At 40.4% G+C, this 22,472-nt stretch overlaps 5 protein-coding genes across 6 annotated transcripts; 2 read left to right on the top strand and 3 right to left on the bottom strand.

Annotated features, from left to right (window-relative positions):
• Nucleotides 1-2,949: 2,949 nt before the first annotated feature.
• Nucleotides 2,950-6,092, top strand: LOC115593083 (uncharacterized). The gene is made up of 2 exons (XM_030436428.1): nucleotides 2,950-3,203; nucleotides 4,854-6,092. Exons 1-2 carry the CDS (start codon nucleotides 3,074-3,076, stop codon nucleotides 5,561-5,563), a joined length of 840 nt encoding a protein of 279 aa, XP_030292288.1. The 5' UTR covers nucleotides 2,950-3,073; the 3' UTR covers nucleotides 5,564-6,092.
• Nucleotides 5,824-9,754, bottom strand: rnf185 (ring finger protein 185). The gene is made up of 6 exons (XM_030436429.1): nucleotides 9,106-9,754; nucleotides 8,109-8,127; nucleotides 7,878-7,990; nucleotides 7,594-7,648; nucleotides 7,091-7,208; nucleotides 5,824-7,005 (listed from the first exon to the last, which is right to left on the bottom strand). The coding sequence occupies exons 1-6, from the start codon at nucleotides 9,282-9,284 to the stop codon at nucleotides 6,908-6,910; spliced, it is 582 nt and encodes a 193-aa protein (XP_030292289.1). The 5' UTR covers nucleotides 9,285-9,754; the 3' UTR covers nucleotides 5,824-6,907.
• Nucleotides 9,755-10,725: 971 nt separating this feature from the next.
• LOC115593082 (chemokine-like receptor 1) lies at nucleotides 10,726-12,774 on the bottom strand. Its single transcript, XM_030436427.1, has 2 exons — nucleotides 12,566-12,774; nucleotides 10,726-12,469 (listed from the first exon to the last, which is right to left on the bottom strand). Exon 2 carries the CDS (start codon nucleotides 12,429-12,431, stop codon nucleotides 11,421-11,423), a length of 1,011 nt encoding a protein of 336 aa, XP_030292287.1. The 5' UTR covers nucleotides 12,432-12,469; nucleotides 12,566-12,774; the 3' UTR covers nucleotides 10,726-11,420.
• Nucleotides 12,775-14,847: 2,073 nt separating this feature from the next.
• Nucleotides 14,848-17,821, top strand: LOC115593163 (iron-sulfur cluster assembly scaffold protein IscU-like). Its single transcript, XM_030436569.1, has 5 exons — nucleotides 14,848-15,033; nucleotides 16,332-16,445; nucleotides 16,800-16,910; nucleotides 17,040-17,118; nucleotides 17,201-17,821. Exons 1-5 carry the CDS (start codon nucleotides 14,932-14,934, stop codon nucleotides 17,290-17,292), a joined length of 498 nt encoding a protein of 165 aa, XP_030292429.1. The 5' UTR covers nucleotides 14,848-14,931; the 3' UTR covers nucleotides 17,293-17,821.
• Nucleotides 17,822-18,038: 217 nt separating this feature from the next.
• On the bottom strand, nucleotides 18,039-21,883 carry tmem119b (transmembrane protein 119b). Of its 2 annotated transcripts, XM_030436568.1 has the most exons (3): nucleotides 21,452-21,883; nucleotides 20,831-20,876; nucleotides 18,039-19,368 (listed from the first exon to the last, which is right to left on the bottom strand). In XM_030436568.1, the coding sequence occupies exon 3, from the start codon at nucleotides 19,350-19,352 to the stop codon at nucleotides 18,507-18,509; it is 846 nt and encodes a 281-aa protein (XP_030292428.1). In that variant the 5' UTR covers nucleotides 19,353-19,368; nucleotides 20,831-20,876; nucleotides 21,452-21,883; the 3' UTR covers nucleotides 18,039-18,506. The 2 variants fall into 2 exon arrangements, with proteins under 2 accessions (XP_030292428.1, XP_030292427.1); XM_030436567.1 differs by lacking the exon at nucleotides 20,831-20,876 and having other exon boundaries at nucleotides 21,452-21,877.
• Nucleotides 21,884-22,472: the final 589 nt, after the last annotated feature.

Here is a 22,472-nt window from a genome sequence, read left to right on the forward strand (position 1 = left end):
TCTGCAGATGAATGAGTGACTCATTTTGCCAGTGACGTGTGTGGATGACACTAATAGATTTGTTTTGTATTATTCACCACAGACGATCACAGAGGTTCCCTCCGTTTGGTTTGTATTCCCCATCATGCATCATGTGCCTTATCTATGTGGTGCAGTCTCACTTCTCTGACAATGTGCACAGCTGAGGTAAAGCTATTACAGGTTAAATTCATCCCCCCGCCAACAAATCCTGTGATTTCATACAAGGCAATACACCTTTTTTTTTCTTCTTCTTCTTTCCTTCAAGAGAATTAATGGATTTCCACAATCTGTCTTAAGCTCCTCTTATAAGGGCTTTTGAAAACAGATAACAATAAACACCATCCCATCCTTTTCACTCGGGTTTAATAGCGCCCGGAATGTTGATGTATAGTTTGCCGGAGCATGCGAGATCGCTATCTGGGAGTTATTGTGGCTCTCAATAGAAGGAATTGTACCACATCCACACTGGTTCAAAACAGTTCAAAATTCATTACCGGGGATTAGAATGATAAAGGCTCATTTTGTTGTTGTAAAAGCAATACGTGGTACAAGTGGGGAAGTAAAGAAAAGCCACCCCCGCACCAAGGACATTAGTTATTTGGTAGATTTTTAAGGAGCTGCTCATTTCAATTTAGAGTCATTTTCACCTGGACATCAGTTTCACAGCATATGCTTTTACAAGACCCAATACTACCCTTCAAATACTCAACCTGAAGGGACGTAAAGAGAGGAAATGGACAATTACGATGTTTTTCACTCCCTCACTCTCCAGAAACCAAACACCACACTTCCCAACCCTCTGTTTTTTTATTCTACTCTCCCAGCCTCCACCTGGGGTATCAATTCTCCTGTATTTCTCCCTATAGTTACAGCAACTGTACAGTGTGTATTCTACTGTACTGTTGGACCTCGTCTTCCTCAGTGAGTGAGCGACAGACAAAGAAATTACATGAAATGAAGAAGAGGAAGAAATACACAAGCAAATTTCAGATGTTAATAATGAAAAACTGACTGAAAAATGATTCATTTTAGATTTGTGCAGGTTCACAGTATTACTTTTTATCATTTCCTGCAAATTAAAAGTATTTAACGACTTATCATTTCCTGCAAATTAAAAGTATTTAACACACTATGCTGTTGCAGTGTACTTTTTTATTGTCATTCTTTAAAAGTCAATTCAGAAAGCACAACAAAAAGTCTCTAAAACTCTTTTTTTCAACTTTTTTCAGGGAGAAAACCCCCAGACCCCTCGCTTTGGTTTCGAAATGGCAAACGCCAGATCAAATGTAGAGACAAAAAAGCATGTTGAAACCAGGCAGCAGCTCTCAAGAAATGCAATTGCTTCTCTCTGTTATCGTGATGTGAAGCTGCATTTGCAAAGACAGTTATTTCTGGAAAATGTTACATAGTTATGATGAGGGTTGATCTGAGATACATAATCTGTGTAATAATCATTGACTCATATGTCCTCCGGGTTACGTGTTGGGATCAGAACTACTCAAACAGCAGGTCTGTGGGAGAAATAAAATCAAAACATGAATAATAAGAAATGACACAAATCCCATCAGGAAGAGATTAAAAATACACCCACACACTGGCTGCTGATAAATGAGCAGAGAGCGCCACATGGCTTCAGACCATTCATGTGTGCAAAAAGCTCAGTGTCTCTGCTCACCGCTGGACCGCGGCCCAAGACCTCCTGGGGAATCGGAGATTGCAGCTGTGCGACCAGGAAATGCAGAGGATCAGTCGTCCTCTGTGTTTGTTCCAGACCTGCTCGTATGTGAGCGAGCAGGCAGAAAAGTCACAGTAACTGCTGAAGGCTCAGAAAACACTGGTCGGATAGTGAAACCCCGGTGACAAGAGAGGAAACGAGAACACCAACTTGTGGCTGCAGACACATGTAACAGCTGTATATATTAGATACAAATATATAGAGATTTTATAGTTTATATTTACACTCTTTTTTTCTCATAACTTTCCCCTGTAATCTGAAAATGAGTGAACTCATAGTGACCTTTTGTTTTTTTTATATTAGTATGTTTGTGTGTTTCTAAAAATGGGTTCATTTGAGGCTGTCTCCTACAAATAAGATAAAATAGAACTTTATAGATCCTGAAGGAAATACTTGTGCCAGAGCAGCTCAAGATAACAGTGACTTAAGGATAAATGAGAAAGTGTAAAATTGAGTATATGCTGATATCAGTGCCAGATAGAATGACAATAAAAATAAGATACATTTAGGAAAAATAATATGGTATAGCTAGAAATAGGTGACATACAGTGATATTAAGGAGTAATCAAATGTTTTGTTGTACCGGATATTGTTCCATCACTGCCTGTAAAGGCTAAGATGATCCCTGTTCTCTGATGTGACACCGTAGTGGGGTGGGGCTGTAGAGGTAAAGCAAATTGTCAAACTATCGGTGTCTTGCAGGTTAACATGTGCTGTTACAGGTGCACCATGTTGTTTTGGGGAAGACATTTTTATCAGACGAGAAAGATGCATTGAATAATGCCAAAACTGTCTAATTAAACAAACTGACCTTAAAGGACAACACAATTACATACTGCTTACTGTGTTTATTAAGTGCTTTGTTTACATTTTGCGAACCCTGCCACCTTTTTAGCTTCAGTGTTCTGGGGACCTTATTTTGCCCTGAGAACAGCTTTATTCAGTTATGGGAAGAAAAAAAACATGTGAAAGTTTGTATTATTACCTTATTCATAATATAAATATTAGGCTACATAATGATTATGTAACTGATGGTAAACTCATAAACTAGTTGAGTAAACCTTATGTCTGATTTAAAACCGGTGTGTAGACTGCCTTCTTAGGAATCACCCCACAGTAAAGCAGGGCTGAGTGTTGCGCCCCCCAGTGACAAAAGACTAAAATGGCCGCCGTTGAACGGCGGAGCGACACAGCGCGGCAGGCAGCCCGCCACTCGCGATAACTCGCGTTGGTGCAGCAGCTGGGCGGAAAAGGCGGGAGAAGACTGCCGCTTCCGCGTACGCGCAGCAGCACGGGCAGACACAACAGTAGGGCAAAATGGACGATAAGTTAATATTGGCTGTATTTAATTATCCAGAGCTGTACAATGTCACTTTGCCGAATTACCGCTGCACAGAAAGTCGGGCAAATGCCTGGAGAAGCATCAGTGTCGTTCTGGGTCTCCCATGTGAGTGTTTGATTGTTTTTTTGTTTATCACAACTTTACTGCCAGTTATTATTTTGCTTAGCCGATGTCGGACGTTGGTGACTGAACAGACAGGAATTAGAAAACCTTCTCAGAGATAGAGACGGTCCTCGTGTCTCCTCAGGGTGGCGTTTTATTTTTTCTTTATTTATCCGCGTGAGTGCCCACACGGCTCGGTGCTGTGGTTGCAGCCGCGCGCACCGTGCTAGCGGTAACAGCCGCGGCCCGCAAGCCGTAGGCCGCGCTGCACCGAACGGCACGGTCCGGCTCTGCTACTGCGCCGCCGCCGACCGCGTGTGGTCCAACACGGAGCAGCGGCGGAGGGAACACGCTCAGCGGCACGGAGCTCCCGACGCGCGTGCTTTTACCGTTTCGAGCCCCATTGAAGAAAAGCTTCTCGAAGTCTCGTGCAAGCTACGGGAGAGAGAAAAAAAATGTCGGAGCGAGGAGACGGAAGGCGCAGCCCGACATGTACTCAGGTGCACGGAATCACAGGCAGTGATGGGGCGGCGTGTAACACGGCTGAACTAACGATGACCTCCAGACAGCTCGTTGAAAGACAAATATGACGAAGAATTAAAGGGAATTACCCTTTAATCTTTGTTTTTGTAACTTTAAATTAAAGTTTCACGATTTACTTTCATTTTTACTTTTGAGTAGTAGTATTTCTATATAATACCCCATACTGTACATAATCACATAAAATAAACTTCCTGAAAACTTTAAAAGGTACAAATACACAACTAAATTCAATATGATAGGGGCAGATCTGCCACAAATTCTACATTTAGGAAATATGATATTTCTGTTTTACTTTTTGTCTAAACTTCAAGAGGTGTTCATCCAGCTATATGATTTCAGTGGCCACAGTACTGTTCATAGTCTAGAGCCAAATACAGCAGAGTACAATCAACACTGGAGCAAAAGCAATGGTTGATTGATCAGTAGCCAGAAGTTATTATGATAAAAGCAAAGTACAACACATAACTGTGAGGAATTGCTAATTGTTCTGGTCTTACCGTATAGTAAATTAATTATATTTGTGTTTTTGACTGTCAAAATATGCAATTTGGGGATTTCTCACCTCTGGGAATATAATGGATGTTTTCCCATTTATTGCTGACATTTTATAGACCAAACAATTACTCCATTAACCTGAAGGTAAAGTGTAAAGTTAGAGCTGTTATTATGTCCATCTTAGTGTATTATGTTTGAGCACAGCTATGGCCAACTACATGCCAAAGACAGCCTTGCCTAAAGCCTGTCTAGTAGTCTGTATGTCAGCAGCAGTGGATTGATTAATCCAAAGACTAAATTTAAAGACCACTACGACTGGCCATAAACATTTAGCTATAATTAAACAGCTTTGTGTGTTTCATAATAACTTTTTGTCAACAGTGGGCAGAACAGCACAATTCTCATTAGCATGTTAGGTGTCTGTACCCATTCAGTCTAATATCCTGTGCATTTTTTTTGCAACATTGCAACATTTTTGGAAATGTTATTTCTGGGGAAACATTTTCATTCTAACTGTAATTTGTTTCAAAACTATGTGGTCAGTTTGTTTATATTTCTGTTTGAGGAAAAGTGTGATTACTTGCTGCTTACACTTTGATATTTTTTCATTTCTAGCTGAAGAATGTAAAAGAAAATGGAAGAACATGAGAGACAGGTACTTGAAGGAAGTACGGCTCGAGATCAAAAGCAAGAAGCAAGGAGAGCTCATCCAGAGTAAATGGAAATACAGACAACTTATGAATTTTATTGCACCCTTCACTGGATCGAGAAGCGGAGTTGCAGACATCTGCAGCAACAACGATGATGACCACGACAATCCTGACAACGAATCTGGCAGCACGGAGGCAGAAAACGTATCCGAGACTGTCAAGACACCACAGTCCATGGTGAAGGTCCCTGTGAGCCAGTCTGACCTCAAGCCCCAGGTAGCCTTTGTGACACAGCTCCCTTCAGTGTCTCAGGACGCGCAGATGGCCCAGCTGGCTGTTCTGGCTAAGATGCCATCAAGCTCACAGATCAGCCCCAGCAGCAAAACTGGACGGAAAAGGCGCCTGATGCAAGAGTCACTTTCACTGCCTTCTTCTCAGAGGGCACCATCCCCTACAAAATGGCTGGTCAAAGACAATGGCACCTCATTTCCCAGCAGGCCACGGGATGAGGACGAACTGTTCCTGCTGAGCTTTGTGCCCGCTCTGAAGCGGCTCGCTCCACAGAAGAGGTGCGAGACAAAAATAAAGATCCAGCAGATTATGTACGAAGCGGAGTTCAGCGTTGCGCAGACAGGATCTCAAGAAAAACAGCTGGAGTCAGAAATGCAGGACTAAACCAGGAAATGCTGACTTTTTTTGTACTTTACTGTTTTCTAAAGACCAAAATATCTATTTTTACAGCTCAAAGTGGATGAGTTTGAAGAACATCTTCTTTTTCATGTGAAATGACTAACATGAAGAACTGCCGATACATCTCAGTATTGAACAAATCATTTAACTTTTTTCACACCATCCTGGTACGGTGTAATTTGATTTGTATATTTTTCGATGAGACTAATGGCCCCAATAGATTTATTAATGAAACAACAGACAGATTATGGTTAACATATTTTTATTTACATAGTTTTACTGTCAATAGAGTGAATTCACATTTAGAAAAGTGGTTTAATGTCAAACCAACCAATCTTAATTTTAACTCCGTAATAATCTACAGTATTTTACATTTAATTACAGTCAAAGAGAAAACTGAGCAAAAATAATTTGGAGAGGAACACTGTTTCATAAATTAACCTTTCAACTGCTTACACATGCACCAACACATTTATTTTTCCATCTCATCTAAAATAAAGAGACATTGTTGTGATTCCATAGAACTTGTATGGTTTTTGGTAAATTTTGAAGATGTGTCATTTTTTAAGTGTACAGCTTACAGTACAGTACAAATACAGGCCTGTAAAAGTATGCCCTTTTCCTGGAAGACATTTGGACACCTCACAGTAGGAAAAGCACAGGTGTAAAAAGCAGAGGCAGAGCCATCATTAATGTAGGAATGAAACCTGTTCTTTCCCTGCTGTGATCACTGAATAAGAGTAGGTCCAACTGACCTAACTTATCATTCATTATAATTATTATTATTACTATTATTATCATCATCATCATCAATAAATGCTAATTCAAATATTAAAGGGATCAAGCAGGGTAAGCTGAAAGAAAATTACCCTATAAAACATATGAGATTGGAGTCGTGTATGATCCTCATTAGCACAGAGCACTGGTGGTGTTTGTGAAGCTGAGTTTAAATACAGTAATATTAAAAAAACGGTGCAAAATTAATCAAAAATGCAATGTGACAGAGCATGAATGATCTCCAGTTTAAGTGTCTGATTAAAAAAATAGATTCAGACATTAGCTATTAGAGGGAGAAAGTTGGCTAAGCAGTGTGAAGTTTGGGTGGAGGAATTATGGATAAATTGAGTAGGGCTGCATTGCAAGCACATGAAGCAACTGTGTTCAGAAGTTAAAACATAAGGCAACCAAATGTGGTTCACCTTGAGAGGTCTTTATACTTGGATAAACACATCTTAATTTTGAAGAAAGAAAGAAAAAACTCTGAAAAAAACAGACCAAAACATGTATGAAGGCAGAATCACATAGGTGCGAACCGTGATTTCCATGCTTTTATGCAATCAGCAGCCAAAACATAATCACCAAGGCGACAAACAGGAAGAGTCGAGACAGAAACTGTTCGTCCATGTGCTGGGGTGTCCCAGGAGCCGCTGTGTGGGAAAATAATTAACAAACAGAGGTTATTTCATATTTCGTAGAACAAATGGTATTGGTGAATGTGTAAAAGATTAATACCTGGAGGAGGTCTTCCATCATTGATGTTAAAAGCTGTAGCAAAAATGCCAAATGGAAAAGCGCCAATTCCAAATGACATTTGAAAACCACCATCTCCGAAGCCGAACCCTTGAAAGCCCTGCAGAACATGCATTTTATCATTAACATAAAATGTGTCTTCTCATCTTGCTATGTAGTCACAATATCTACACAGTGAGTGAGATGTGACGCAACAGCCAGTGCAACTTGTGGTCATTCTCAAGAGACACCTGTGCACCTTAGCTGTTAGCATCTAATAAATCCCAGTGGGAAATGTTCTTTTGTTAATGGATTAAGCACTACAGCAGCTGCATCACCCTATGTAATAGTTTCATCATGAATGCATGTTACACTCAACAGCGGATACGGCACTGAAAACTACAGAAAGCAGCCTCACAGGTTTGGAACCAAGAAAATATTGATCCTAAACAAAATCAAATACTTTATTACCATACAAGTATACTTAGAGTATGCAGAGTACTTACACCGCGGTTTTCTGGCTCAGGCCTTTGCCCTTGTGGTCGAGGGGGTGTTCGTTCTCTATCAAACAAAACCAAATTATGTAAAAGCCATCATGACAATCATTTGCACTGTTCATACATCCATCTCATCTTAAAAACTTTCCATTTTAGGTTATTACTCCCAACCAATGTTGGATAAAAAAATGTGAATGGAAATGATTCACTACTTGAGAATCCTGGGAATACTTTGACTTTACATGATATAGGAAGTTTAGAGCCAGCATGATCTGTAGTTTTAAACTACTCACCTGGGGTCTTGTTGACCTGTGCTTCCTCGCCCATATAAGGGGATGACTTTGTCTCGGCTGATGCCAGCTTTACACACTGGACACACTTGTCTGTTTGGTCTGGTCTCCAACCACTGCATAAAGACAAAGAGGTATTAAGAACCTGACTGTCTGCATCAGTAATATACCACCAACAACAATGCACGTTCGGTGGCATTTGTAAATAGTGATGAAGGGAGGAAGACAACTTACCTGGTGCAAGCAAGGCCAGCTGATCAAGAGGAGATGCAAAGGAAGTTGAATGTTGGACAGAGAAGAAGTTGAATAAGTAAAAACATAATATGCCTCCTAGAAAACCTAGCATTGTAAAAACATTCATATATCTTGTGTTCACAAAAGAAAACAATCACCACTTCATCCATGAGCTCAGTCACAAAAGAAAGGGAAAACCAAAACAACAAACAGATTCCTACTTCGGGATTTATCTTCTCTTAGAAAATGAATAACTAAACTGGCACTGTCACCACTGATATCAGACCAGGTGGTTAAGATCTGACCTGTCCTGAATGGACAGAAGTTAGCTAGAGTTATGTGTGAAGGGGGTGGGCCTGACACAGTGGCTGAAAAGTTGCGGAATGGAAAGAGATGATGAAATCAAAACATTTGCTTACAGATATACAGAACTATGTTATACTAGCAGCTTGTGGCTCATATTTACAGACTTTACTTTTGTAGAATTAAGCCTATGCTTTAAAGTATTATCATAGAAAGTTGCACAAAGTAGTGAAATTACTTTAATAATTAGTATTTTAAATTCATGTACTGGAAAGACACTTAGAAACAATATGATAGATGATAAATGATTCATTTTCTGTAAGCGTCTCCGTCTTAATGCATCAATTAATGCTCAATGCAAGTGCAAAACTGTTAGAACAGCTTTGCTGGTGGTCTTATTTGTAAACCAAATTATTTTATACCAACATGCAAATCCTTCATAAGGCTCGATATCAGCAATACAAATGACGATGGTTGCTGGTTATAAATGCTGGCTTTAAAACTGACACTGGCCAGTAGGATGCTGTATGTCAACAGACCAGTGTATCCTCAGTTCACCTCTTGTTCAATGATATGAAACATAAGATAAGCTGGTCTGATCTGGATCTGGCCCGGGCCCGTGGCCTTAATACCTTGTCTGAGGTGGGTTATAAAAGCCAAACTGTAAACATGAGACAAAGGCAATGGTTCTTACCAGAAGAGGTGTCCACACAGGCTGATCACTGCATCCTTGGCGGTGTCCAGACATATGTTGCACTCAAAAGTGCTGTCCTGGTTGCCACTGTCGGCCGCAGTCGAGCTGCTGGATCCGGGACCTGGGTTTTCAGTGGCCACGGTAGGGCCAGGGGCCGGAGGGGGGGCGGCGGTGGCCATTTACAAATAGATCCACTCAACAGGAAGGTACAGGTAGGGTGACTCCGCTGGCACCCAGCACTTCAAAATAAGTACATATGGAGGCCCAGTGGATGGGGGGTATAAAACTAGCAAAGAGCAGACGACGGGAGACTGAGTTTGACAAGAATTACTCTCAAAAAAGGGCGAAATCAAACAAAAAAACAACGCGTGCTAGCTTCCATCTACAAATCGAGTTGCTAACGTTAGCAAGCTAAGGGAGAAATGACAGCTTTACTGTCCGACCGATTCAACGGAAACAAAGAAACGAACAACAAATACTACAGCTTTAATCCACACTCTCGTTCAGGGTGTGATTTTTTCTGACTGAATGGCCAAAACTTGTTGGGAAGTTGAGAAAATATCCTTACAGCTGGTTGCATCACAGTCCACAGCAGATCCACAAACCGGTAGTGAATCCTGGTGAGAGGCAGGGGGCGCGGCTACTGGAGTGTTGGGATTGTGTTGCCCTCATTGAGGTCTGTCAGGCGCCTATGACAACCAATCAGACGCCAGTATTTATTACAGGATATTTTTTTTGTTTCGCTATTTTTATGATACATTATCGTCTTATAAAGTTAAAATGGTGGACATTTTAAAAAACAGTTGCCTGTATTTCACATCCAACAGCATTTATTTGAAGTTGTCTCTGTCCACTAGGCGATTGTAAGTCATATGCTTACTCACTTTTCTGTTTTAGACTCCACCAACCCTTGAAAAAAAAGCATAGACACCAAAACACAACATATGCTGGTCTTGTGACTCACTGGTGCTGGTTTTGTTGCTGGTCTATGCTGTATTTTTTTCCCAGCAGGGAACTCTTAAGTAGTAGAAAATAGCTATAACTTCTGTTGTGTTTACCAGCTAGCTAACTTTTGACTCTGTCTGCCATTTGGTGCAGGGTAGTTAGTACAGACAGTCAGAGCTAAATACCAAAACAAGGAGCTAAAAGACACCAAAAACATTCTGTAAAGCGGCAGCAGTGTGATGATTTGTAACTATGGACTTCCTCCTTCTCTTGCATGTCATAGGCCTAGTTATTTCCATTGTAAATGTACAAATATTAATGAGAGCGGGTTTAAGCTGCTGTATGACTTATTGTAGTTTTAGCTAACATCCTGTCCGTTTTGCAGTAAGCAATCCCCTCCCTCCTCTGTACGTCACCACATGAAGGAGCAGCGGTAATCACCAGACATAGCAGCAAACAGGAGGATCATGTTTACTGCATGTTCACAAGCCTTTTCATTGAGTTCTCTGTCCTGATAAGATAAAGTGGGCAGGGATGCCCGAAAACCTATTCTCTCTTTTATTGGATGAGCAGGGGAGGAGAAACATGGGTTACTGACCAAACACTCTGAAAAATATTACTGTTGGAATATAGAGCTATTTAAAACATGAATAAATACAAATACGCCACTCACTCAGCAGCTTTAAAGTTTTATTAACTTAAAATTACAACAATAATATATAACAACACTGCTTGCAAGTAGGACTTCTGTAAATCATAAGCGAAGTCCTAAAATTTTATAGAAGTTTGCAAAAGAAAGCTGGAACAACGTAAAAAGAACATTCACTTGTTCACTTTCCTTGAATTGTTAAATATGCCTCCATTTCTATAAAACATTAAGATTTTTTTTCATCAAGAATATTTAATAGAGGGCACAAAGTCACAAGAATCTGTCACTTCAGTTATGTTTTAGTTCTTTGAGTTTATGATATATTTTAAATTATATATTTTATTCAATTCAAAACAGTAAATTCGTCCCAGACTGAACAATATGTGCAGGTTTGCAAATATAACGGCACACAAATGTACAAGCAATTAATTTACACACAAAAAAAAAAAAAATATCTGAGTGAAAATAATGTTTTTGAAAAGACACGAAGAGTTATTGTCTTGGGCCGATCCATAGCTGAGAAACATGAGAAACAAGTCCAAATGACCAAGTGTAATCACTGAGTCATGCAAATTTGATGTTGTGACAAAACGTAGCATTTTCTATGATAAATAAATCATTGATAGATACATGTTTTATATAGTATACATGCAACATGCCATGACATAAGTTTACATCAATAATTGAATGCTGTTCTATTAAATACTCCTTGCCATTGATTTTAGATAACTTCCATTGACTTACACCTCGAGTGATTGAGACCGCCTGTACGAATGTCCTCCGCCATGGCCTCCTCTATCCTTGACGTCAAAGAACGTTTCAGGGTTTGTTTGAAGTCATTACCAATGAACACATAGAGAACTGGGGATATGAAACTGTTGGCTGCTGCCAGGGTGCCCCCCACTTTCAGGCCAGTTTGAAATGTATACAGGCTGTGGTTCTTAAAGTCTAACTCTAAAAGAACAAAGGTGTGATAGGGGACCCAGCACAGGAAGAATGACAAGATGAGCAGTGCCATGACTTTGTAGGGCTTTGTTGACTTGAGGGTCAAACTTCTCAGCTTCACAGCAAGCACGGAGCAGCAGAGCACAATCATGAGGAAAGGAATCAGGAACCCGAGGATGAATCGACTCAGTACCACTGTCTTGTGTCTGGAAAGACCATTGTAATCGGTGTAGCACTGAGTGACTGAGCCGTGGACTTTGACTTGTCTGAAGATCACTGTGGGAAAAGTTAGGAGCGCAGAAAGTAACCACACGAGGACAACAACTCCAAATGCTTTCTGAACCGTCCGGTGGTTATGTGACCACACAGGGAACGAAATCATGATACAGCGATCAGCGCTGATCAGAACCAACAGGAACACGCTGCTGTACATGTTGAGAAACAGAGCGGAGGAGGTGAGCTTGCACAAGGCCAGTCCAAAAGGCCAGTGTGAGGTGATCATGTAGAATATTTCCAGGGGCAGAATGGCACAGAACAAAAAGGCTGAAATGGCCAGACTGATGTACCAGGTGGTGATGACCGTTCTTTTCATTTTCCATCCACAGATCCAGATAACTAATGCATTTCCTCCAAGGCCAATAACACATATGATGACGTTGATTGCCACCAGAACATAAGTTAGAGGAGTCTTAGTTGAGCTGAAATCCAGCGTATTAGTGGTGGTGGAGTTGCTCTCAGTTTCATTGTCTGGAGTGTAGTCGTCAAATTCAACATAATCCACCTCCATGCTGGTTATCTCTCTGAAATATGGAGCACTGGGTCTTTCTGTATAAACATTTACAAACATATGATTATAACAGTTCACAAATTGTATAAGAAAATGTCCTTAATTTGGTAAATTAAATGTGCTGAAGTACTCACGTTATGTCTTTAAGTGGAGTCAGTAGAAAGTGCCTTCCTCCTGAGTCCCGCTTCAGCTGGATGCAACTTCTCACTTCTGTTTCCTGAGCAGAGTACTGACGAAAACAACTGATCAGACTGGATATGTCACGGAACAAATGACGGTCTCTCACTGTCCATTTACCACAATAATATTTTGTGTTTGTGGGTGAGTTTTACGGGCTTAGCTTGGTCACAAAAGTTCAAATACATGGAAAATGTATGATGCTTTTAAAAGGATATTTCAAGTCTTACAACATCCTATAAAACACTGTTGCAATCCCACAAAGGAGATCCCCTTCACCCACACAAGGAGACAAAACCACCAGCTCACATTTCAAAACCAGGGGTGTGACTATACACCATTTTACTAGAAATGCACTGTTTGCAAAAAAGACTTGGGTCAAAGGTGACTTCCTTTTGCATTATTTGTTGTAACAAAAAAAAAATTGGATTACAATATCGCACATCATCAAAACTTCTTATCTTTCTTTACTAAGTGTAACACGACAACTTCTCAGTCATGCTCATACATTTAAGAAAACATTTAAGAAAAAATAAACCACAAGTGTTTGTGGTAGTAATGATGACACACTTGGCCCATAAGATGAAGCACAAATCAGTTCCCTGCTTCCTTTTCAATCTAAATTAATCATTGGAATTAAACTATTAAAAATCAGAATTCACCTGAGAAACAGTTTACAATATTAACAATTGTACTTTACCTCTTTTATCTTCATTTAACAGTCCCGAGTTCAGAGTCTTGTAAATGTAAACTAAGAAAGCCAGAGCAAGAATAGCAGGAAGAGGATTTTAGATGCTCAGGGTATGATTAGTTCCACTTGTTTGAATCTGTGAAAGCCTCTCTGTTCTGAACTGTTAAGGACTGTTAGTACATCTTTATCTGATATTAACTCTAAGTGTGACATGTTTTCACTGAGATTTTTCATAAGCCATGACACAGCGGTGGTGTAAGATGTCTCTTTAAGGGTTTCAGTCATCCAGCTATAGGAATTCGCAGCTGTATCTTCTGTGAATGCAGTGAACAGTGAACATTTTTCCTTCAGATGGCACAGAATTACCACTGCTCCCTTAAGTGATACTAAATACATGCCAGCATTATCATAATAGTCTGATATTTTTTTTATTTGGCCTTTATTGACAGGGCAGCTGAGAGAGGTGACAGGAAATGGGATAAGAGAGTGGGGAGATGACATGCAGCGAAGGGCCACAGGTTGGCCTTGAACCCTGGTCCGCTGCAGCGAGGACAAAGCCTCTGTACATGGGATGCACTCTCTACAAACTGAGCTAACAGGTGTCCCGATTCCTTTATTTTTCAGCCAGTGTTGTTTTGAGTGCAGTTCCCTAAAAATCATATGATGCTGTTGTGTAACAGAAAAAAGGCTGAGTAAATCATTTTCAGCTAAACAATAATCACAAGGCACTGACCAGCAAACCTCACTTGAACTACTTTGAATTATAGTTGGATAGTGAGCAGCAGTGAAAAGTACCTTTGTTCACCTCCTTAAGTGCTGTACGCATTATAGTTCTTAGGTACTTGTATATTTCTACTACATACAACTTAATACTTAAAAAAAACTTTTTTGATATTGCTAGATACCAGATTGGACATACGATCTTATCTGGTTAATACAATATGATGCATTGTTTAAGAATAAATAACACATCAGTATATTTTGCTTTTGGAATTTTTTCTTCTTCTTTTTAAAATGTGTGCAATTTTGAATACAGGACTTGTATCAGTAATCTAATATTTTTACACTGTAGGTGATTTGTCTCAGTACATCTTCCCTAATTCGTAGTTTATAATCTCAGCCAAGTTTAGCTATCAAATAAATGTAGTCGAGTAAAAAGTACATTATTTATTATATATCAACTAATCAATTGCTTGGTTTTAGAGAAGAATAATACAGTTATAAAATTGACAAACATTCTTCCAAGTTTTCACTAAGACAGGCTGCAACTTTTCTAATGTCATTGCAAATATATGTACACATTGGTTGCTACATGAATGAAATTAATCATCAGTTTCAGCCTTACTTACATCAATGTTTCTAAATTTAGCGAATGAATATTCACCGAGGATGAAGATCATATATGTAGAGTGATTATAGACTTAATAATACAATCATGATGTAGAGCTACTGTATTATAAACATAAAAACATGAGTATAAAAAGATATTCTCCCTCCTCCCCTTTCACTGGTTTCTGTAAAGTGGACATGCGCAGATGTGATTAGATTAGCCCCTCCCCCTGGTATTGACGTATGATCGAGGCTTAGAGCTGCTCTCCTCTTTGAAACTGCGTCACTCTCGTTTCTGTGAACATGGCGGGTACAGTGGCGAACAAGTGTCTGAGTCCTCTGGCTTTTCTCACCAGGACCCTCTCTGCTCCGGAGTTCATCACCCAGTGCTGCTACCACAAGAAGGTAAAACACGGAGTTTGTTACAGCTTTCGTAAAAGGAGGCTGCGTCACAGTGTGCTAGCTCGGTTAATATGTACTAGTTTGATGATATTTACATAATTTCCTCCAGCCTTCAGTAGCTTAATAGGAGCATCATGAGTAGTATACAGTGGTGACATGCTTCAGGTTATTAAATTGAGCTGGTTCACATCAATAAGATGGTTTAAACATGGTTGACTGTACAAACAAACTAGGTTACATCAGTCTGGTTACATATGGGATGCTTAGGGGGTGTGGCAGAAACAGATACCCAGGCACTTATTACATACCAGCATGTTAGCTAACATTAGTTTACATTATTTGTGTCATTCTAGCTTGTTAGTAAATTGAAGACCAGAATAACGTCACTAATCTGTTCCCCAGCTGGCAACTAGCACAGCTTTAATACTGGATTAATAAGCTCTAAGGGATGGTGAGGGAGCTTGGTGTGCTAGAAAACTGTAAATGTGCCTACCTGTTTAAGAAATAAAAGAAGAATAACTTTATGAGGATGCAGCATCTTTCAGCTGTCTATTGAGATGTTCAGTCTGGGTGATGTGACCATCTGATGCAACATGAAGTAACAGTGTTGTGGCATTCAAAATCAATGACAAATACTAGTGAAATTGGTTTATAGTGTAAGCAGAGATGGTTTGTACTCCCTGGATCAATTCAAACTGAATATACTCTTTATTGAAGGGCTTTATTAGGCTGTGACGCACTGTAAATGTGGGTTATTATTAACCAGTGAGCATCAGGTTCTATGTCTGCTTTCCTCTGAAGATGTAAACCAAAAAGTTCCTTTTAAAAGCTGTACAATTTGACTACATTTATTTTATTTTTCTACACCACCAGCTTGGTTTAAAAAAGCTAATATATTACACACATGTATGTCAACATTGAAAACAAACACTTGTCAAAAACATGTCATTATATGTGTAAAGCATACGAAGCAATACGAGCATAGCCCCTTATTGTCTTTGTCAGCATGACTCAGCAACTCGAGGGGTGAGCAGGAGGACAGGATGCAGGAGTTGGTATAGTAGACAATGAAATCCGGTGCTAATCTGTTTATTTCAATGTCGCTTACGTAATGGTGAAAACTTGTAGTTGTATAACATTGATACTCAAGACTTCCAGACATGATTTTTCTGGTTGTAGAAACATGAAAAAATCCTCCCAAGATGCTACTGTTATTTTACTACATTGTCACAATTATTTCACTATTGTTGAATAATCATTAAACCCCCCCATGCGATGTTTCTTCTCTTTTCTGTGTGAAGGTGGTGGATCATTATGAGAACCCAAGAAATGTGGGTACTTTGGACAAACAGTCCAAGAATGTGGGGACTGGCTTGGTGGGTGCTCCAGCCTGTGGAGATGTTATGAAGCTCCAGGTATGTTTGTCACTGAGCATGGATATGTTACACAATTTTGTATAAGCACAGAGCCATTTAGACTGAATTATATCAACACAGTTAAAAGTATGTGGAAAAACCAAAAACAGAGCTTTGATGCATTACATTCCTGTTTAACATTTAAGATGGCACTAAGGCTTTTTCCCCTAGTTTTTTTTTTTTTTTTCATTATCCAATCGATAATCTGTGAACAGCTCACATTGTTCATTTTACATATTGTAAAGATTACTGCGGCAATGTGATTGTGATCCCCTGTTATTTTGGGGGAAAACACTGCACGGGCACTTAAGTAAAACTCTAAAAAATAAAAAAAAAATAACTTTGTTTTGACAGATTGAGGTGGACGACCAGGGGAAGATTGTGGATGCCAGGTTCAAAACATTTGGCTGTGGCTCTGCTATTGCCTCCAGCTCTCTGGCCACCGAGTGGGTGAAGGGCAAATCTGTGAGTGTACATGCTACACACTATCATTTCTTTTTTCACCTCTTATTTATTCTTTTCTGCTCGTGTCTTATCATTTTCTGGAAAGATTTCTGTGGTTACTGGAGCTTTGTGCTTTTCTTTTCTTTCCAGGTGGATGAAGCTTTGATGATAAAGAACACTGACATTGCTAAAGAGCTCAGTCTTCCCCCGGTTAAACTTCACTGCTCTAGTAAGTTTTTATACAAAAATTCTTCTTTTCCAAACTGCTTCACACATGAATGTGTATTTGACCTAATTTGTTTTCCCATCAGTGCTTGCGGAGGATGCCATCAAGGCTGCCCTGGCTGACTATCGCCTCAAGCAGGAGGACGTCCAGCAGGAGGCAGTCAGGGCCAGCAATTAAACAGGGCACCCTCCCTCCGAGTTGGGCACCACTGTTTGCTTCCTGCTGTCAAGAAGAGAAGTAGCAGTAGTCCATTTCCAGCACTTCACTGTCGTCCTGCAGTATTGATGGGGCACACCTAATAAAGTTGTTGACCACGTACACCATCGTCAACCCTCTGTAGCAGTGTGACACCAGGCTCTCTGTGTTAGTCTGTGCTCCTCTAACCTTCTATGCTGAACCTTTAGCCTGTCACATAAACGCACAATGTAAGCACTGTTTGGGCTGTTGGTACAGAGCTGAGCCTTATTTTCGAGATGTTATATTTTAAGATTTTGTGCTTGAGGAGTGTTGATCTGAATGGTGTGATGGGGATTAAAGCTCAAAGCTGTTAAAGTAACCTGTCTGCACCCTAAAGCACTGACCTTTTGATATGCAAGTAAGCAAAGTGGCTTGAAACAATGGAAGGGTCCACTGATTTGAAGGGTAATTTCTAATTATTTAGTAATGCTTCCTTGACTATCTGCAATAAAAGTATTGTGAACCACAATTAGTGTTGAGTGGATTTCATTACTTTGAGCAACCTGAATATAAGACCTTTTTACGTCAGACATTGTTACCTGTTAGAAAGGGAGAAGAACAAGTGTAACTCATCTTATGAGTGAAGGCTACATGTATAATAGAGATGCACGATATGTACGTTTTCAGTTAATACTAATGATTGATGATTACCTACTTGTCTGGTGCATGAAGGCATACCACCACGATGCAGACATTGTAGTTTTTTATTATTATTTCTTATTGCTATATTTTGAAAACAACATATAAATCAATACCCATAACCCACCTTAAACAGACACTCACATGTACACACACATCCAGGAGGAGGGATACAAGTCATCACATGTGTGTCTGATTCCTTGAATATTCTATGCGTGAATGTTAAAGGAATCAGACACACACTAGGCAAGATATCCTTAAACACACAAATCAGCCCATGGAAAGAAATGTGTTTTGTACCGTATGCTAATGATGTTAGACATGCTTACAATGTATATCCAGTCAGAGCAAAGCAACAGGCTGCTGCATGTGTTTTCCCTGCATTAAATATGAACAATATATTGCAAAACACCTCTTTTCTGTATTTCCCTTGGAGACATTCTTTGAAAAGGTTTCAATGACTGGCCACTCCTGATTCCTAAAATGAAAGATTCAGGTCACAGTGTTCAGAAGAGTTAGAAAGCTGTTTTCTCTCCTGCAATCAGGTGAAGAGTAGCAGAGTCATTGTGAATGTGCAGAGAGGAGGGCCGGAGACTCCTGCCAGTCTGAGGCTCAGACGGTGACTCATCTTCCTCTGGATGAGGCTGCTCTGGAGGGTTCAGCTCAGGGCCGCCTGCCTCTGCTGCTGCCTCACTTTCAGGACTCTCACTCAGCTCCTTTTCCTCGGGGAGACTTGGTAGCTGCTGGTCAAGGATGCTTCCATCTGGTTTGGAGCTGTCCTCATGACTGAGTTCTGCTACTTTCTGACCAGTGCCACCTCCCTCTGCAGATTTATTTGGTGTGCGCAGGCTCTTGGCAGCCCTCATAATGTCAGCCTGGAGCTGCTTGTGAGAGTCCACTGCCTCATTTTGCTGCTCAGGTGCAGGTTTTTCTGGCACTTCATTAAAAGGCTTAGCACCTCCTGTTTTGTCCCTGTGGTCCACATACATTTTGGAGGGGAATGATGAAGGGTAGTAGGCATTGACTTTGCGCCTGCGGCTCATGAAAATTGCCCCACAGATGATCAGCAGGACAAGAAGGATGAAAGAGCCGGCGACCAGGATAAGGAGCATGTTCTCCTCCAGAAAGTTCACGACCCGACTCAGAAAGTCGGTTTCCACCTCTGTGGGGCTGACAAGTGTGGTCTGGTACCCAGGGGAAAGGTTGTTGGTGGTCAGAAAGGAAGTAAAGTTAAAGTTGTAGTCTTCCCCATCTGCACTTCCCTCTAGAGAACTATAACTGTACAAAGGTAGAGGTGTGGCCGGGCGGCTGATGCAAAACACAACGCACAGACCAATCAGATGAAGGGCCGTCGGGAGCATCGTTTCCCCTCAGGATCTGTAAACAACAGTAAATGTCAGTGACTGTAATGTCAGTGCCATATGTGGAGACAGTTTGGGCCTCTCATTGCCATTACATTTGAGTCACAGAGCTGAACATCTGTTTTTCTCATGATTTTTGAAATACTCAGGTGGTTGTTTTCCACAGTTCTCAAAAACATTTCCAGGATCCTCAAAAGATGAAAAGATATTCTGTCTTCTAAGGATTGTGGATGTGTGTGTGTGTATATATATATATGTATATATATATATATATATATATATATATATATATATATATATATATATATACACACACACACATCCACAATCCTATATATGTATATATATATATATATATATATATATATATATATATATATATATATATATATATATATATGTATATATATATATATATATATTTGATGCATTTGGACAGAAGTCTCTTGGAGGAACAGCAGAAGGTGTTGTTGAAGGGCCCTCAGCAGTTTAGCTTGGTAACTCGAATGTAATGCTAGTACATAGTGAGCCCAGTGCACAGTTATGTCAAGAGCATTCAGTGAAATGATCCAGATAAACTGCATCATACCTTACATATTTCTGCAGCATATAAACTGATTTTCTTGTAATTTGCATGTGCAATGAGCAGTTCCTAGAAATGTAGAAAATGAAAGACAGTGTGCAAAAGTATCTAAGTCACCCATATGAATAGTACTTAAAGTATCTTTATGTATGTACATACTATTATATTAAGGGTCGACTGACTACCACTTTTGACTGTTTTGTGAATGCATATTTACATTTTAATACAGGTCCCCATCTACTTCAGCTTTTGGGAGACTGCTGCAATGCTGTTTTGCTGTGAAATGTGTTTTTGCTCCAGAAATGTTTTGTGGATTCTGAAAACCTCTGCTGACTTTCCATCGGCCTGAAGGAAAGTAGATTAGGTCTGAATTTTAATTTTTGGCTGAACTTATCCTTAAAATGATCTAATAGTAAACATACTTCAAGTCATTTTATCATCTTATTTTATATCAAAAGAACAAGTAACAGTTCATTCTGAATACAGATGCATGTATGTACATAATGCATTCTGTAGGTTGACCCAGTTATCGGAATACGATATGCAGTAATTTTCTATCAAAATAGAATCTGATTGTCGATAAAACAAATCACTTCAAAAATGGGCTACTGTGGCTCAGATGCTGCAATCTGCAAATTAACTACTAACTGAAGTAGTACTCAAGAATAGTACTTGAATGAATGTACTTAGTTACAAGTCATCACTGCATATACTATAGGTTCACTTGATCACCAAATACTTCATGACTCATTCATTTTACCTCATTCACCACAAAGTTAAATAGTCTGAACTTTTTACTCATTCAGATACAGTGAGTGTGCCGAACACTCACACTGTACAGTGGCAGGAAGTAAAGAGTTAAATATGTTAAGTGAAGGCATATTTTCCCTCTTACCCCGTGTGATGCTGAGTGGCAGCAGAACTCTCAGTCGCAGACGTCGCTGAAGAAGGCCAAATAAAACCAATACCACAAGAGGTTATAAGGGAAAATATGTTTTTCCCTCCAATTTGGGTGAAGCGACCCTTTAAATGCCGCTCTCCACTGCTCCGCTTATTCATTTGGATCACAATCAGCTTTCCGCTCGGTCAGTCTGTGTGTCAACTGGCTGCAGCTCCCACACTTGTATCCTTACTCTGCTCCATCTGTGTGCAAGCTGGGCCACATGCAACTCTGCTCTCATCTGCAATACGGGGGTGGGAGTTTTTTTTTCTTTTCTTTTTCCAGACCAAATATACCCGGCCACACATGTCTGTGCAACCAGACACATAAACATACGCACATAAGGCAGACACATGTACGTGCACACACTGTGAATGAAACTCTCTTGATTGTAATGTTCTTACTTCCTGAGACTGGATGCTGCCCTGAAGGCGTCATGATGCTGTCACATCACTCACCTCAAATTGTCATGTGTGTCATGTGAGCTCACATGTCAAGAAAGAGTGTGCAAAGTTCAAAGAAAACATACATTTTGAGCAAAAAAACTACTCGAAAAGGACAAAAGGTTTCGCTCACCTCCACAGTGGCAGGAGAAAGGTCTGCGCTGGAATCCCCTCTGATGGAGGATGAGTGCGACCGGCCTGGAAAAAGTGAAGAGAGAGAGAGAGAGAGAGAGAGCACAGCAGAGAGTGGCAAACGCTCTGTGAGCCACGCCACTTCTGCCGTTTCAGATTTCAGGCTGAAGGTTTGTCTGGAGTGTGCAAAAAAAAGAAAAAGAAAAAGAAAAAAAGATGTCGTTAACCATGAGGACAAATCCCTCCTTCTGCCTCTCCACTGTTCACCTCCCCCTTCAGTTTCCCCCAAGAGTGTCTGGGCTCTGCGGCCTGCACACAGATTGTTCTTGTTAGGTAGGAGTTTATAATGTGGTGTGGGGGCAGGGACCTCTCCCCAATCTCCTACAGTCTGCTGTGTGGCTAACTGGAAGTGCGAGGGCGAGACGAGGACTGGCAGGATGATTAAAAGAATCCTCAGTGACTATAAAACCATCCTAAACATCACCCTTAGCATCATAGGTGCTCTTTTAAAATATATCCTTGTGACTGACAGCCTGACCCCCTCCTGTAACCTCAGCCTCTGACACTGATGACAAACAGCAGGCCTGACAGAGTCACAGAGTGACCGGCTAATGCAGGAAGAGGTTAATGTTTCCTGTGTGGACGAAACACCCCCCGTAACAGCTAGGACAATCAAACTCACACAGTGTGTGTGTGACCACTTTAGGGAGAGCGTGTGACTGCGTATGAAGTGATCATGTGCGTGCGTGAGTGAATGCATTTTTGGCAAGTGCTTGTGATCAGTGGAGACGAGTCTAGCTTTATATGGTCATCAGGAGCAGGAGATGAGGTCCTGCATCCTCCAGGTTTACATTCTCAGTCTCAGCTCTGTTGATAGTCACCGCCGGAGTCTGTTTCAGCTGAAAAAAAAAAAAAAGAAAAAGAAAAAAAAGCACAGCTCAACGGCACTAATAAGCATTCAGGGCTCTGTTTTCTTTTCGCAGGAAGGGAAGTGAATATGAAATCCAGCCCAGGGTAGAAGA

The sequence above is a fragment of the Sparus aurata genome, chromosome 12, assembly GCF_900880675.1.
Source record: "Sparus aurata chromosome 12, fSpaAur1.1, whole genome shotgun sequence".
NCBI lineage: Eukaryota > Metazoa > Chordata > Actinopteri > Spariformes > Sparidae > Sparus > Sparus aurata.

Bases quoted from the DNA above. Each gene is read 5' to 3' on its own strand.
- LOC115593083 (XM_030436428.1), top strand. From the start codon at position 3,074: ATGGACGATAAGTTAATATTGGCTGTATTTAATTATCCAGAGCTGTAC. The intron at 3,204-4,853 runs GTGAGTGTTTGA...TTTCATTTCTAG, and splicing joins TGTCGTTCTGGGTCTCCCAT to CTGAAGAATGTAAAAGAAAA.
- rnf185 (XM_030436429.1), bottom strand. From the start codon at position 9,284: ATGGCCACCGCCGCCCCCCCTCCGGCCCCTGGCCCTACCGTGGCCACT. The intron at 7,209-7,593 runs GTAAGTACTCTG...CATGTTCTGCAG, and splicing joins CTGAGCCAGAAAACCGCGGT to GGCTTTCAAGGGTTCGGCTT. The intron at 7,006-7,090 runs GTATTAATCTTT...TTTCCCACACAG, and splicing joins TGATGGAAGACCTCCTCCAG to CGGCTCCTGGGACACCCCAG.
- LOC115593082 (XM_030436427.1), bottom strand. From the start codon at position 12,431: ATGGAGGTGGATTATGTTGAATTTGACGACTACACTCCAGACAATGAA.
- LOC115593163 (XM_030436569.1), top strand. From the start codon at position 14,932: ATGGCGGGTACAGTGGCGAACAAGTGTCTGAGTCCTCTGGCTTTTCTC. The intron at 15,034-16,331 runs GTAAAACACGGA...TTCTGTGTGAAG, and splicing joins AGTGCTGCTACCACAAGAAG to GTGGTGGATCATTATGAGAA. The intron at 17,119-17,200 runs GTAAGTTTTTAT...TTTTCCCATCAG, and splicing joins GGTTAAACTTCACTGCTCTA to TGCTTGCGGAGGATGCCATC.
- tmem119b (XM_030436568.1), bottom strand. From the start codon at position 19,352: ATGCTCCCGACGGCCCTTCATCTGATTGGTCTGTGCGTTGTGTTTTGC.